General features: G+C 43.0%; 1 protein-coding gene across 1 annotated transcript in view; it reads left to right on the top strand.

Moving 5' to 3' along the window:
* LOC130295068 (uncharacterized) overlaps positions 1 to 14327 on the top strand; it is a gene marked incomplete at its 3' end in the record, with an annotated part of 238076 nt that overhangs the window by 52225 nt on the left and 171524 nt on the right. The window contains 3 exon segments of the mRNA XM_056545368.1: positions 10040 to 10121; positions 10205 to 10272; positions 13212 to 13719. Coding sequence (XP_056401343.1) covers positions 10040 to 10121; positions 10205 to 10272; positions 13212 to 13719 — 658 coding nt within the window.

The following is a 14327-nucleotide window of genomic DNA, read 5'->3' as shown; positions in this document are numbered from 1 at the left end:
CTGTATGTGTACACAGTAGTGCTGCATATGTGTAATGTGCATGTAGCTGAGCTGTATGTGTACACAGTAGAGCTGCATATGTGTAATGTGCATGTAGCTGAGCTGTATGTGTACACAGTAGAGCTGTATATGTGTAATGTGCATGTAGCTGAGCTGTATGTGTACACACTAGAGCTGTATATGTGTAATGTACATGTAGTTGAGCTGTATGTGTACACAGTAGAGCTGTATATGTGTAATGTACATTTAGCTGAGCTGTATGTGTACACAGTAGAGCTGTATATGTGTAATGTGCATGTAGCTGAGCTGTATGTGTACACAATAGAGCTGTATATGTGTAATGTGCATGTAGCTGAGCTGTATGTGTACACAGTAGAGCTGTATATGTGTAATGTACATGTAGCTGAGCTGTATGTGTACACAGTAGAGCTGTATATGTGTAATGTACATGTAGCTGAGCTGTATGTGTACACAGTAGAGCTGTATGTGTGTAATGTGCATGTAGCTGAGCTGTATGTGTACACAGTAGAGCTGTATGTGTGTAATGTACATGTAGCTGAGCTGTATGTGTACACAGTAGAGCTGTATGTGTGTAATGTAAATGTAACTGAGCTGTATGTATACACAGTAGAGCTGTATGTGTGTAATGTACATGTAGCTGAGCTGTATGTGTACACAGTAGAGCTGTATGTGTGTAATGTACATGTAGCTGAGCTGTATGTGTACACAGTAGAGCTGTATATGTGTAATGTACATGTAGCTGAGCTGTATGTGTACACAGTAGAGCTGTATATGTGTAATGTACATGTAGCTGAGCTGTATATGTGTAATGTACATGTAGCTGAGCTGTATGTGTACACAGTAGAGCTGTATATGTGTAATGTACATGTAGCTGAGCTGTATGTGTACACAGTAGAGCTGTATATGTGTAATGTGCATGTAGCTGAGCTGTATGTGTACACAGTAGAGCTGTATATGTGTAATGTGCATGTAGCTGAGCTGTATGTGTACACAGTAGAGCTGTATATGTGTAATGTGTATGTAGCTGAGCTGTATGTGTACACAGTAGAGCTGTAGATGTGTAATGTACATGTAGCTGAGCTGTATGTGTACACAGTAGTGCTGTATATGTGTAATGTACATGTAGCTGAGCTGTATGTGTACACAGTAGAGCTGTATATGTGTAATGTACATGTAGCTGAGCTGTATGTTTATACAGTAGAGCTGTATATGTGTAATGTACATGTAGCTGAGCTGTATGTGTACACAGTAATGCTGTATATGTGTAATGTACATGTAGCTGAGCTGTATGTGTACACAGTAGAGCTGTACATGTGTAATGTGCATGTAGCTGAGCTGTATGTGTACACAGTAATGCTGTATATGTGTAATGTACATGTAGCTGAGCTGTATGTGTACACAGTAGAGCTGTATATGTGTAATGTGCATGTAGCTGAGCTGTATGTGTATACAGTAGAGCTGTATATGTGTAATGTGCATGTAGCAGAGCTGTTTGTGTACACAGTAGAGCTGTATATGTGTAATGTGCATGTAGCTGAGCTGTATGTGTACACAGTAGAGCTGTATATGTGTAATGTACATGTAGCTGAGCTGTATGTGTACACAGTAGAGCTGTATATGTGTAATGTACATGTAGCTGAGCTGTATGTGTACACAGTAGAGCTGTATATGTGTAATGTACATGTAGCTGAGCTGTATGTGTACACAGTAGAGCTGTATATGTGTAATGTACATGTAGCTGAGCTGTATGTGTACACAGTAGAGCTGTATATGTGTAATGTACATGTAGCTGAGCTGTATGTGTACACAGTAGAGCTGTATATGTGTAATGTACATGTAGCTGAGCTGTATGTGTACACAGTAGAGCTGTATATGTGTAATGCACATGTAGCTGAGCTGTATGTGTACACATCTCATTGGTTCACTTGGGCATGGTTATTGCAGGGTAATTACAGGTCATTATTCATTACATATTACATATTTGATCACATCATGTGCATTTACACATTGTCAAGCAATTAATCATGATCCACTCGCAGCACATCCTTATAGACGCTATTAAATACTCTGCTTGCCTCCACGTCCACATGGGAGTACACTAGTTGAGCTATTGTTTCTGACACATTTTCAGAGCAATAGCAGCAGGACACATGGGCGGTTGTATACCTGTTATGCCTGTCACGGTTTTAGGTGGGATACACTCAGGGGCATTGCAAGGTCTGCAAAAAACAGAGGGCTAGAGACCATACCCCAAGCCACGACCCTAACCGTGGCCCTAACCACACCACCATTACCACTGACTAATAACACTATATTTGTTACTGAATAAAAGAAAATATACAAAAGACCTTGGGGGAGATTTATCAAAACCTGTGCAGAGGAAAAGTTGCCCAGAGCAACCAATCAGATCACTTCTTTCATTTTGCACAGGCCCTTTTAAAAATGAAAGAAGCGATCTGATTGGTTGCTATGGGCAACTCAGCAACTTTTCCTTTGCACCGGTTTTGATAAATCTCCCCCCATATTTCCAAATATATTCACCATACAGTGGTAGATAACAGCTTTACACAGGATCTATATACCATATAAGTGATTATATACATGACCATATAGAGGTATATACCAACTGTATACGGGCTCTGTATACCATGTAAGTGATTATAAACAGGACCATATAGTGGTAGGTACCAGCTGTACACAGGATCTGTATACTATATAAGTGAGTATATACAGAACCATATAGAGGTATATACCAGCTGTACACTGGCTCTGTAAACCATGTAAGTGATTATATACAGAACCATATAGAGGCAGATACCATCTGTACACAGGATCTGTATACCATGTAAGTGATTATATACAGGACCATATAGAGGTATATAACAGCTGTACACTGGCTCTGTAAACCATGTAAGTGATTATATACAGAACCATATAGAGGTAGATACCAGCTGTACACAGGATCTGTATACCATGTAAGTGATTATATACAGGACCATATAGAGGTAGATACCAGCTGTACACAGTATCTGTATACCATGTAAGTGATTATATACAGGACCATATAGAGGTATATACCAGCTGTACACTGGCTCTGTAAACCATGTAAGTGATTATTTACAGAACCATATAGAGGTAGATACCATCTGTACACAGGATCTGTATACCATGTAAGTGATTATATACAGGACCATATAGAGGTATATACCAGCTGTACACAGGATCTGTATACCATGTAAGTGATTATATACAGGACCATATAGAGGTATATACCAGCTGTACACTGGCTCTGTAAACCATGTAAGTGATTATATACAGGATTGTATAGAGGTAGATACCAGCTGTACACAGGATCTGTATACCATGTAAGTGATTATATACAGGACCATATAGAGGTAGATACCAGCTGTAAACAGTAGCGAAAGACAAAGAAAGTAACAGCACAACTCCAAGGTTTCATGTTCAAAGCATTTTCTGTTATATGGTGCAATAAATCTTCAGCCCTGATTTGAACATCTAAACCTTGTTGTTGGACTCCATACGTGATTAAGGGTACGTTCACTCCTGCGTATTTTCTGCTGGAGATTTGCCCAGCAGATTTTCCTACTGCTTAAAGTCAGTGGGCAGCAAAATCTACTAAAGCAAATAGGCAGAAGAAAATACGCAGGTATGAACGTAGCCATAAAATGGCATCTAGGGACTCACAATCACGTCTTTTCTTCTTCCTTCCTTTTCTTCCCCATTCAGATCAGACCAACATGACGGCTTCTTCCAGCCAAAACTTCATCTCTTCTGCATCTGCGGGACAAACATGTTAGACTCTGCATTTTTCCAGTTCCAATCTCCCCATCTTTTCACTATGAGGTCTTTTCTCTTGTAGGTCCATCGTTGCTTTGAGGTTAGGTTAGAAACTCTACAGTTCCGTCATGTAGGTGGACGAGTGGCTTGTAGCAATGGTTATAATCCAGGATTGGTCTCGACAATCCCCTTCGCGGTCTTTGGGTGGAGCTGGACCGATCACTGCTGTGGGCTCTAGGATTGAGCGCGGCCTCTCTCGTTCTCAAGCGATTTTTCTTTTCGGTAGGACTGGTTACGTCTACAGGCACAGCGCACTTTTGTAATGTCCTATTCATATGGCTGTGGGGTTCTTATCATCGTTATTGTCCATACTTTTTCCTATGGCTTGTCGGGTTTGGCCCCTTTTGACATGCAAGCAGTGTATGACGGGCGTTTATTAGTGGGGGTCCACGTGGTCTAGTGGTGGGAGGAACCGGTTTTCATCAGTTTACCTGACAGGTTAATACGGTGAATGTGCACGTGGTGTTTAGGGATTATTAGTGGCGTCTTGGCGAGTAAGGGTAATGGCAGGGGGGTCCTTAGTTCCACTGATACTTCACTAAGGGCTGTTTGTGTAGGCCATGGTCCATGTGCTAGTTCGGCAGTGAACCCTTGTCTTACCTCAAGTTTAAATACTATTCTACTTCCCTATGTATGCTGGGCTTTGCCCTCTTAAGGTGTACCCCGGACGGCAGCCTGGGCACACCTCTAGCTGCAGATTAGGTGAGGTAGGTATATGTTACTCGCACCTTTAGAGGCAGGTTAGGTGAGTTAGGGGTATGTGTCGCTCACATTTTCAGTCGTAGCTTAGTTTAGGTAGGTATACGTTCAGCACGCAAAAGGCCTTGACCGTGTTATCAGTGTGTGATTCCAGTCAGTAGTAAGGAGATTACATGAGGAGGAGGTTTGTTACAGTGTGTTATCAGTGTGTGTGATCCCAGTAGTAAGGAGATTACATGAGGAGGAGGTTTGTTGCAGTGTGTTATCAGTGTGTGATCCCAGTAGTAAGGAGAATACATGAGGAGGAGGTTTGTTACAGTGTGTTATCAGTGTGTGATCCCAGTAGTAAGGAGATTACATAAGGAGGAGGTTTGTTACAGTGTGTTATCAGTGTGTGATCCCAGTAGTAAGGAGATTACATGAGGAGGAGGTTTGTTACAGTGTGTTATCAGTGTGTGATCCCAGTAGTAAGGAGATTACATGAGGAGGAGGTTTGTTACAGTGTGTTATCAGTGTGTGATCCCAGTAGTAAGGAGATTACATGAGGAGGAGGTTTGTTACAGTGTGTTATCAGTGTGTGATCCCAGTAGTAAGGAGATTACATAAGGAGGAGGTTTGTTACAGTGTGTTATCAGTGTGTGATCCCAGTAGTAAGGAGATTACATGAGGAGGAGGTTTGTTACAGTGTGTTATCAGTGTGTGATCCCAGTAGTAAGGAGATTACATGAGGAGGAGGTTTGTTACAGTGTGTTATCAGTGTGTGATCCCAGTAGTAAGGAGATTACATGAGGAGGAGGTTTGTTACAGTGTGTTATCAGTGTGTGATCCCAGTAGTAAGGAGATTACATGAGGAGGAGGTTTGTTACAGTGTGTTATCAGTGTGTGATCCCAGTAGTAAGGAGATTACATGAGGAGGAGGTTTGTTACAGTGTGTTATCAGTGTGTGATCCCAGTAGTAAGGAGATTACATGAGGAGGAGGTTTGTTACAGTGTGTTATCAGTGTGTGACCCCAGTAGTAAGGAGATTTCATGAGGAGGAGGTTTGTTACAGTGTGTTATCAGTGTGCGATCCCAGTAGTAAGGAGATTACATGAGGAGGAGGTTTGTTACAGTGTGTTATCAGAATGATAACCCCTTAAGAACATTGGGGGAGATAAAGACCTGTGCAGAGGAAAAGTGGAGCAGTTGCCCATAGCAACCAATCAGATTGCTGCTTTCATTTTCAGAGGCCTTTTAAAAAAAATAAAGAAATGATCTGATTGGTTGCTATGGGCAACTGGTCAACTTATCCTCTGCACAGGTTTAAATAAATCTCCCCCATTGGAGGTAAATGTACATGTTGGTGCCCTGGTACATCCTGAGCAGCAGACCGACTAAGGCTGGGTTCACACTACGGTTTGCAATTACGGTTCCCGTATACGGCTGGGAGGAGGGGTGGGCGGGGCTTAATTGTGGCGCCCGCACTCAGCCGTATTCGGGAACCGTAGTTAATGTATGTCTATGAGCCGACCGGAGTGAACCCCAGCCTCCGGTCGGCTGCTTTTTCGGCCGTATGCGGTTTCCTGACCGCAAGCAAAAACGTGGTCGACCACTTTTTTGCCTGCGGTCGGGAAACCGCATACGGCCGAAAAAGCAGCCGACCGGAGGCTGCGGTTCACTCCTGTCGGATCATAGACATACATTAACTACGGTTCCCTATACGGCTGAGTGCGGGCGCCGCAATTAAGCCCCGCCCACCCCTCCTCCCAGCCATATACGGGAACTGTAATTACAAACCGTAGTGTGAACCCAGCCTAACAAGAGAGTGCAGGAGCTGTCAGCAGCCGCGCACTTACAGTCAATGACAGAGAACCTGTGGAAATAAAAGAAAAAGGACCGACGGATGGCGCCTCGTGTACTACCCTTGGCGAGAGGAAGATTAGTGGGGGGCAGTCCCACGGAGCTTATAGATGGCCGTACACCTTAGGAAAATTATAAATGCTTATATCACCCCAGAAAGTATCGGGGTACAACAAGTCGCTGCTCAGCCAGTGCGTTGCAGGAGAAGACAACAGTCGTCCTGGAGAGGTATATGGAAATGAAGAAGAAACCCTTGGAATGGCGCTGCAGACTATGGATGAATGAGGCGGATGCCAGAAGTAGTTTGAAGTAGTCCTCAGCAGGACCGTGTATTGACCAAAAATAATAAAAGACAGGATTACGCATTTTGGGAGGAGCCCTCCTTTCCTCAGATTAGGGTAAGTCAGGTCAGGTACAGGTTTATAAGGCCCCAAAATGGGCGCCAAAACAAGGGGGGGGGGTGTACAGTAAGGAGTTCCACAAGCAATTATGCCATACAAAACAATATAATAAAGCAACATTTACAATAATTATATACACAAATTATATTTATTTTGGTTGCGCCATACACTTTATAGTAAAACAAGTGATGCCATTACATAGTACAAATCTTTTATGGGTCTGTGGATGGGGAAATTAGTTATAGCTCTTAGAAAGCGAGGAGGAAAAAAGCAAAAAAAGTCAACTTTCTGGGTCTTCCAGGCCAAAATGGTCTGTGGCCTTAAAGGGGTACTCCCACCCTAGACATCTTATCCTCTATCCTTAGGATAGGGGATAAGATGTCTGATCGCTGGGGACCCCCGCAATATAGCATGCGGCACCCACCTGTTTGTTGTCCGGAAGTGCTGGAGGGTCTGGGTCCCGTCCACGGGAACGGAAGTTCGTGACGTCAGGACTCCGCCCCCGTGTGACGTCACGCCCCCGTCCCCTCAATGCAAGTCTATGGGAGGGGGCGTGACGGCCGTCACGCCCCCTCCCATAGACTTGCATTGAGGGGACGGGGCGTGATGTCACACGGGGGAGGAGTCCTGACGTCACGGAGGACTCCGGAGCAAGTCTTTTGGACCATTTAAAAGATAATCCTAAATTATATAACATTATTAATTACCTCCACTCAGTAATATGCACAAATCTTCCAGTTTCCGAAATCCGGAAGTACAGACTGGGTATCTCAATGATGAATTTCGTCCCCTATTCATTCTGCTTGCCGCGGCCATTTTGGTAACGAAACGTCACCTTTGTAATAATCCTCTCCGCTCTCTGCTGCCCCCCCCCCCCAGCCTCCTGTGGGTCACGCCCACAGTTTACATATTCATGGCATCTTCATTTGCACAGCCGCGATTTGCTGAGCTGTGCAAACGCCCAGTAAATACAGTAAATTCGATTCGTCACGAACTTCTCGGCTCGGCAGTTGATGACTTTTCCTGCATAAATTAGTTCAGCTTTCCGGTGCTCCGGTGGGCTGGAAAAGGTGGATACAGTCCTAGGAAAGAGTCTCCTAGGACTGTATCCACCTTTTCCAGCCCACCGGAGCACCGGAAAGCTGAACTAATTTATGCAGGAAAAGTCATCAACTGCCGAGCCGAGAAGTTCGTGACAAATCGAATTTACTGTAAATTCGCGCATCTCTACAAACGCTCTTGGCCAATCACAGTCTTGCATCTGCGCCTGCGCACTCACCACAGAGCCGGGGCCGGACATGTGACTTTAGCAGGCCAATGATATCCCTGCTAGTTACGCTGCCGTAACTAACAGGAATATGCTTGAAGCCTTTTAGTAAATACCTTTAGAGCAGTGTTTCCCAACCAATGTGCCTCCAGCTGTTGCCAAACTACAACACCCAGCATGCCCAGACAGCCTTCAGATGTCGGAGCATGCTGGGAGTTGTAGTCTTGCAACAGCTGGAGGCACCGCTGCAACTCCCTGCATGACCTGACAGCACATAGCTGTCTGGGCATGCTGGGAGTTGTAGTGTTACAATAACTATAGACAACAGTGCTTTATAGGGATTGTTTGTGTTTCACCATACACTGTACACCAGCAGTGTGCTCTCATAGCAAGTATGTGCTGCAGCCTGCTCTCCTATTGGACAAGGGAAGGAGCTGTGGGCGTCACTTTATTATAATTTCCTAGGGGGAGAGAGCAGCAGCTTACAGGAAACAGGGCGCAGGGAGTTATGGGAAATGTAGTCTTTATGACATGGCTGCTTACTGCTTCAGGCGGCAATTACCGGAGAACGGCTGGACTGATTTGGACAAATGAGGTATTGTTAGATAGAACTTTCAAAGAGTTATCAGATTAGGTAAACTTTTTTTTAAAATACCAGCGCTGCAGATGTCCTTTAATTCTATGAAGGGTTTGTTAACAGAAAGGTAATTTGTTACAGTGTGAAGTCTTGAGTGACAGTCACCCAGGGCCGTTACCACATTAGGAATGCAGCCGCCCTCTACCACTTTAACAGGGCAATGGCTGCTGGGAGTAGACGTGCTGAGACAGTCACGTCTGCTAGAATACATCGGGCCCTCCGCTGCCTGCCAATGAGGAGCAGAACAGCCGCTACTGTGGAGTCGGACTGTGATGGTAACTAACTTTGGTTGGGGCCTACTGCCGTATAGGGGCTATACAGGAGGGCTGGTAATCTCTACAGGGGGGCATTATTACTGTTTGGGGCACTATAGGTGCTGGAAAAGTGCAGAGCCTAAAATGTTTGTCTTGCAGGTTCTGGGGAGACGAGTTGTGTCTGGAATTAATAGTCACGACATTCTGGGCCAGATAGAGAAGAAAAAGGAAAGTAAATGAATGATCAGAGAAGACGTCACGTGCGAGGCATGATGTAACTGTATGTAATCACTTATATGGTCTACAGAGCCCGTGTACAGCTGATATCTATGATTATATGGTCACCATATGTGGGAATATTTGTAGAAGTTGAGGTAGGGGGCAGTAGTTACCTCTGTTCTCTCCTTCTCTGGCTACTATATACGGTCCTGTATATTCACATAATGATTTAACCTTACACTTAGGGTATATATTCTGTCAACATATACTGTACATATACTGCGTGTAGGGGCAATGCCCCCATTTACTTTAGTGGCCTAAACATAGTCAAGGGCTGGTATCTATGTTTAGTCTATTTTCTGCATGTATATGTTTATTTAGTGTGACTAAAAAGTGTGGTCTGCTGTGCTGTACAGTGCTGCAAAGTAAACATACATTCAGGGAATGGACTAAAATTTAGTCACTATTTGACTACGTTTATGCCATTAAAGTGAAAGAGACCACTGCCAGTACACCACAGTATGTGCGGGCAATACTTTATGTATATTCTAAGCATCATTTTAAATGGTGGTGTGAATGGCCCCCTAGTAGGATAACACAGAGGGTTAACCTGTTATATAAAAAAAAGATGTGTATACAGTTAATATCTGTGACTGAGCAATGAGTCTTACCCTGTTACTAAACTCTTATAAACCATAGGCAGCTGTATGCCTGCGGCCTGCAAGAAGCCTGGAACCGTGCAGGATGTCAAGTCATGGACGTTTTTTTGGGGGTTTTTTTGCGCAAACTGGGGCAGGATGTATTAGAAATCTTGCGTGAGTTTCCACGCTTTTTTTCCCCCCAGGACTTGACCCCTGAGTGGGAGTATGTAGAAGGACACAAGGATCAGGTGATGATGGAGGATCAGCAGCCCCTCACATCAGCAGGTAATAGACATGACTATATACACACGTCCTCTCATTATTTGTATGTAAAGAATGAATTCAGTCTCTGTATGTGTTCCCTACAGTCAGATCCAGTAAGAGAACAGCAGCAGAGAGGTGTCCCCGTCCTCTTCTTCCACAGGATCAGGATCAGGTAGATGGAGATATTCCCTATGATCTGTAGAAGGGCTGTGAAGCTCTTGTGTTCAGTCTTGTTTTATCCTACAGTATTATATGCTTTATACTTGTGGAATGAGAAAGGTGCACAGCTATGGGGCTCAGATAACTCCTCCTGTCATGTCAGTTTTGGCATCATGATAATGAAATGGTTACCATTATGGGGGGGGGGTGAATTTAGAGAGCAGAGACACACAGAGACTGCAAAGTTCCTGGTCTGCCCCCTAGAAACAGGGGCCCCAAAATTAATTAAATTCTCCTCCATGTCTACAGCCTGCGTGCTCCTGCCGTTCCCAACACTCACTGCCGCTGGGTTCCCAATGACAAGTTTCGGCTTCTGCCTTCATCCCTCCTTCTGTTTCTTCCTCTGGCTCCTTACCGCTACAGGACGTATGCATATGTCTCAGCACCCGACATGTTCACGCGCTGAGACATATGCATACGTGCTGCTGATCTCCTGCTCTGCCGCGCGCAGCTTAGGAGATCGGCGGCAGGACCCAGCTGTCAATCAAAGCCGGGGTCCCGTCGCAGAGCCGTTCCCGGCAGCATTAACCCCATAGATACCATTATTAATCCTGATCACGACATCTGTGGTGTTGACAGGGGGAGGGTGCTCCCCCTGTTCACCAACGGCAGCTTCTCGATACGATCGCGGCTCACCGTTGGTTGCTATGGCAGCAGGAGGCCAGCTGATGGCCTCCTGTCTGCCAGCTATGGAAGCCTGTGAGATCCAGCCATAGTCTAGATCGCAGAGACTGTAGTGTGTGCAGCAGATCAGGTTATACTGTGCTGCAGTACAAATGTATTGCAGCACAGTATAACCTGTAAAAAAGTGAAAAATAAAATAATAAAAGGTTTTTCAATAAAAGTATATAAAAAAAAAGTCATGTCTCTTTCCCAATAAAAGCCCTTTATTTAAAAAATAAAAACACACAAATCATATACATACTAGGTATTGCCAGGTAATGACGTGTTCAATAAAGCTATGATGTAAATTATCCCGCGTGAAAAAGAAAAACAACGAAAAAGCACAAAATTCACCAATTTTGGTACAAATAGGGGAATAAAAAGGATAAAAAGGTAGCACGTATCGCAAACATGATACCAATAAAAAGTACAGCTTGTCCTGCAAAAAATAAGCCCTCATTCAATGGCGTCGAACGAAAAATAAAAAAGTTACGGCTGTTGGAACATAAGGGAAAAGAACATAAAAAGCTATATAAAATGGGTATCACCATAATCGTACTGACCCACAGAATAAATATAACATGACTTTTACCGCACAGTGAACACCATAAAAATAATTTTGAAAAATGCCAGAAATTTTCCAGTTTTTCACAATATTTTGGAATTACTCACAAATTATGCTGGATGTGTCAACAAAAATGTACCACTTATATAAAGTACACTGGCCGGCATTTATCATAGGTGTAAGTGAAGCATTTATCATTGTAGGTGTAAGTGAAGCATTTCTCGTTGTAGGTGAAAGTGAAGCATTTATCATTGTAGGTGTAAGTGAAGCATTTATCATTGTAGGTGTAAGTGAAGCATTTTTCATTGTAGGTGTAAGTGAAGCATTTTTCTACACCTTTTTTGTGTGCTGTAATGTTTAGCAGAACCAAATGTATTAAATGGTCGCAGAGGATTTGATAAGTTTTGTGCAGCTCATATTTTCAGAAATTTCTCTCTTCACATACACCAAAAAGCTAAGCTAAGTCTGGGCTGGTGTAGTTTTAGAGACTTTTCAGTGGCTTTGTGCCTTTTTGCGTTTTTTTTTTTTTTTTTACAAAAAGGTGCAGTTCCTAAAACCCTTCCAAAATCAGTGGATTGCAACTCAAAATCAGCAGAAATGTGTAAACCAAAAGGCGCAAAAAAAAGGTGCAAATAAACCTGCTTGCGCCTTTCCTAGACACAAAAAACTGTCTAAAGACAATGATAAATGTCGGCCAATATGTCACGAAAAAACAATCTCTGAATCGCTCCGCTCAGAAAAAATGTTCTAAAGTTACCATATGAAAAGACACATCAAATAAAAAAGAGCCTGATCATTAAGGTAAAAAATGGGTCCGTCCTTTAAGGGTTAATCAGCCAGTGCATGTGTTTCTAATATTTCCTTCACTTATCCTAGTTGTCTACCGCCACTTTTCTACCTAAACTTGACTCCACTACCTCACTTCCAGCCTACTACTAACACCTCCATACAGTCCCACCTCTGCCTGATTACCGGTGTCTGCCACTTGGACCATCTGCCCCACTTGGCAAATGGCTACAGACACCAGGACCACTCACGGAAAATGTCCTGGTGTCTCCTACCAGCAGAGTTACAGTTTGCACATCCTGGAGTGTGGGATAAAGGGTAGGAACCTTATCGGTAGGAACCTTAGACTCAACAAGGTCACTCCCTGAGAGTAGTCCTGGTGCGGGTAGCTGCTTGCCAGGTAGGCCAAATGGTCCCTATAGTGGAGTTCTACCCTACTCTGGTTGGGTAGAACAGCAGGTCCAGATCCATTGAATTTACCTCAAGGCTTGATTTACAATGTAGACTACTCACTACTGATCTGTAATGTCCTCCATGCTACAGCTGATTTTATAGAGTGTCCTATAAAGAGAAGAATAGGATCCTCTTCTCCGTGTGTGGAATGTATGGGAGACATCATAGAGGCTAGGCTGCACCCACCATCTTAGGGACAACTAGAAATGAAACCTCTAGAGCAGAAATCTGAACAAAAATGCCATATATATGTTAATGTATATAATGGCCAGAAACAGTACTACTTGTTATGTACACACACACGGCAGCTTATCCTGATAAGATACCTAAAATGACAGCTGCGCTCTAATAATCTTTTTTTACCCTAAAACATTCTAAGTGACTTCTCCTACTGTCTCATGACTTTTATGATATTTCTTTTACAGCTTATGGAGAAGGATAAAGATCTGAACTATATTAATGCTACAGACATAAAGGAAGAAGAGACATATGTGAGCGGTGATGATCAGTATAAGGAGGACATTCCTACAGGGAAAGATCTAATCAATATTAATGCTACAGACATAAAGGAAGAAGAAGAGACAGATGTGAGCGGTGATGAGCAGTATAAGAAGGACATTCCTACAGGGAAAAATATGAACTATATTAATGCTACAGACATAAAGGAAGAAGAAGAAGAGACAGATGTGAGCGGTGATGAGCAATATGAGGACATTCCTACAGGGAAAGATATGAACTATATTAATGCTACAGACATAAAGGATGAAGAAGAAGAGACAGATGTGAGCGGTGATGAGCAGTATAAGGAGGACAATCGTACAGGGAAAGATCTGATCTATATTAATGCTACAGACATAAAGGAAGAAGAAGAAGAGACAGATGTGAGTGGTGATGGGCAGTATAAGGAGGACATTCCTACAGTTAACCCCCAAGGTGAGTAGTAACCACTAAATGTAGGGAAGCAATTTCACAGGGAATTACAAATATCTAAAAATTAGTGTACGGCTGTTCTGTCACTTTTTGTGCTGTATATATTCCCCATTTAACCTAAATATGAATGAAATCTGGATAAAATTGTGACACTGTTATAGGCTATGACACATGCTGTGAGCTTATAATATGGATGTAAAATCATCTTCTGCTGTCAGTCATTATGAGGGAAATGTATTTTTTTACAATTTTGGGACTAAGACATATTATCATCTTTTATATGTTGGTGGATGTATTTGGAAGTCAGCAGGTGGCGCTGTGTTAACTGTGAATGTTTATCCATGTTCCTGGTTCCTCTGGTATTCTTATCCACTTTCCATCAGTCTTATCCACTTTCCATCAGTCTTATCCACTTTCCATCAGTCTTATCCACTTTCCATCAGTCTTCTCTGTATCCTCCATCTTATATCTCATGTACTTGTTCTCTGTTTCTAGTAAACAGGTATTTCTCGTACATTTTTTGAATGCAGAGGCTTATTTCTTCATCATCCTCTGTCACTACTTAGAAGTGAAAAGTATTTTCCCAATTTTTTGACTAAGGAACTATAAGC

Source organism: Hyla sarda, chromosome 1 (genome assembly GCF_029499605.1).
Source record: "Hyla sarda isolate aHylSar1 chromosome 1, aHylSar1.hap1, whole genome shotgun sequence".
NCBI classification, from domain to species: Eukaryota; Metazoa; Chordata; class Amphibia; order Anura; family Hylidae; genus Hyla; species Hyla sarda.
The sequence above is the reverse complement of the archived record's forward strand: the minus strand, read 5'-3'. Positions and strand labels throughout refer to the sequence as shown.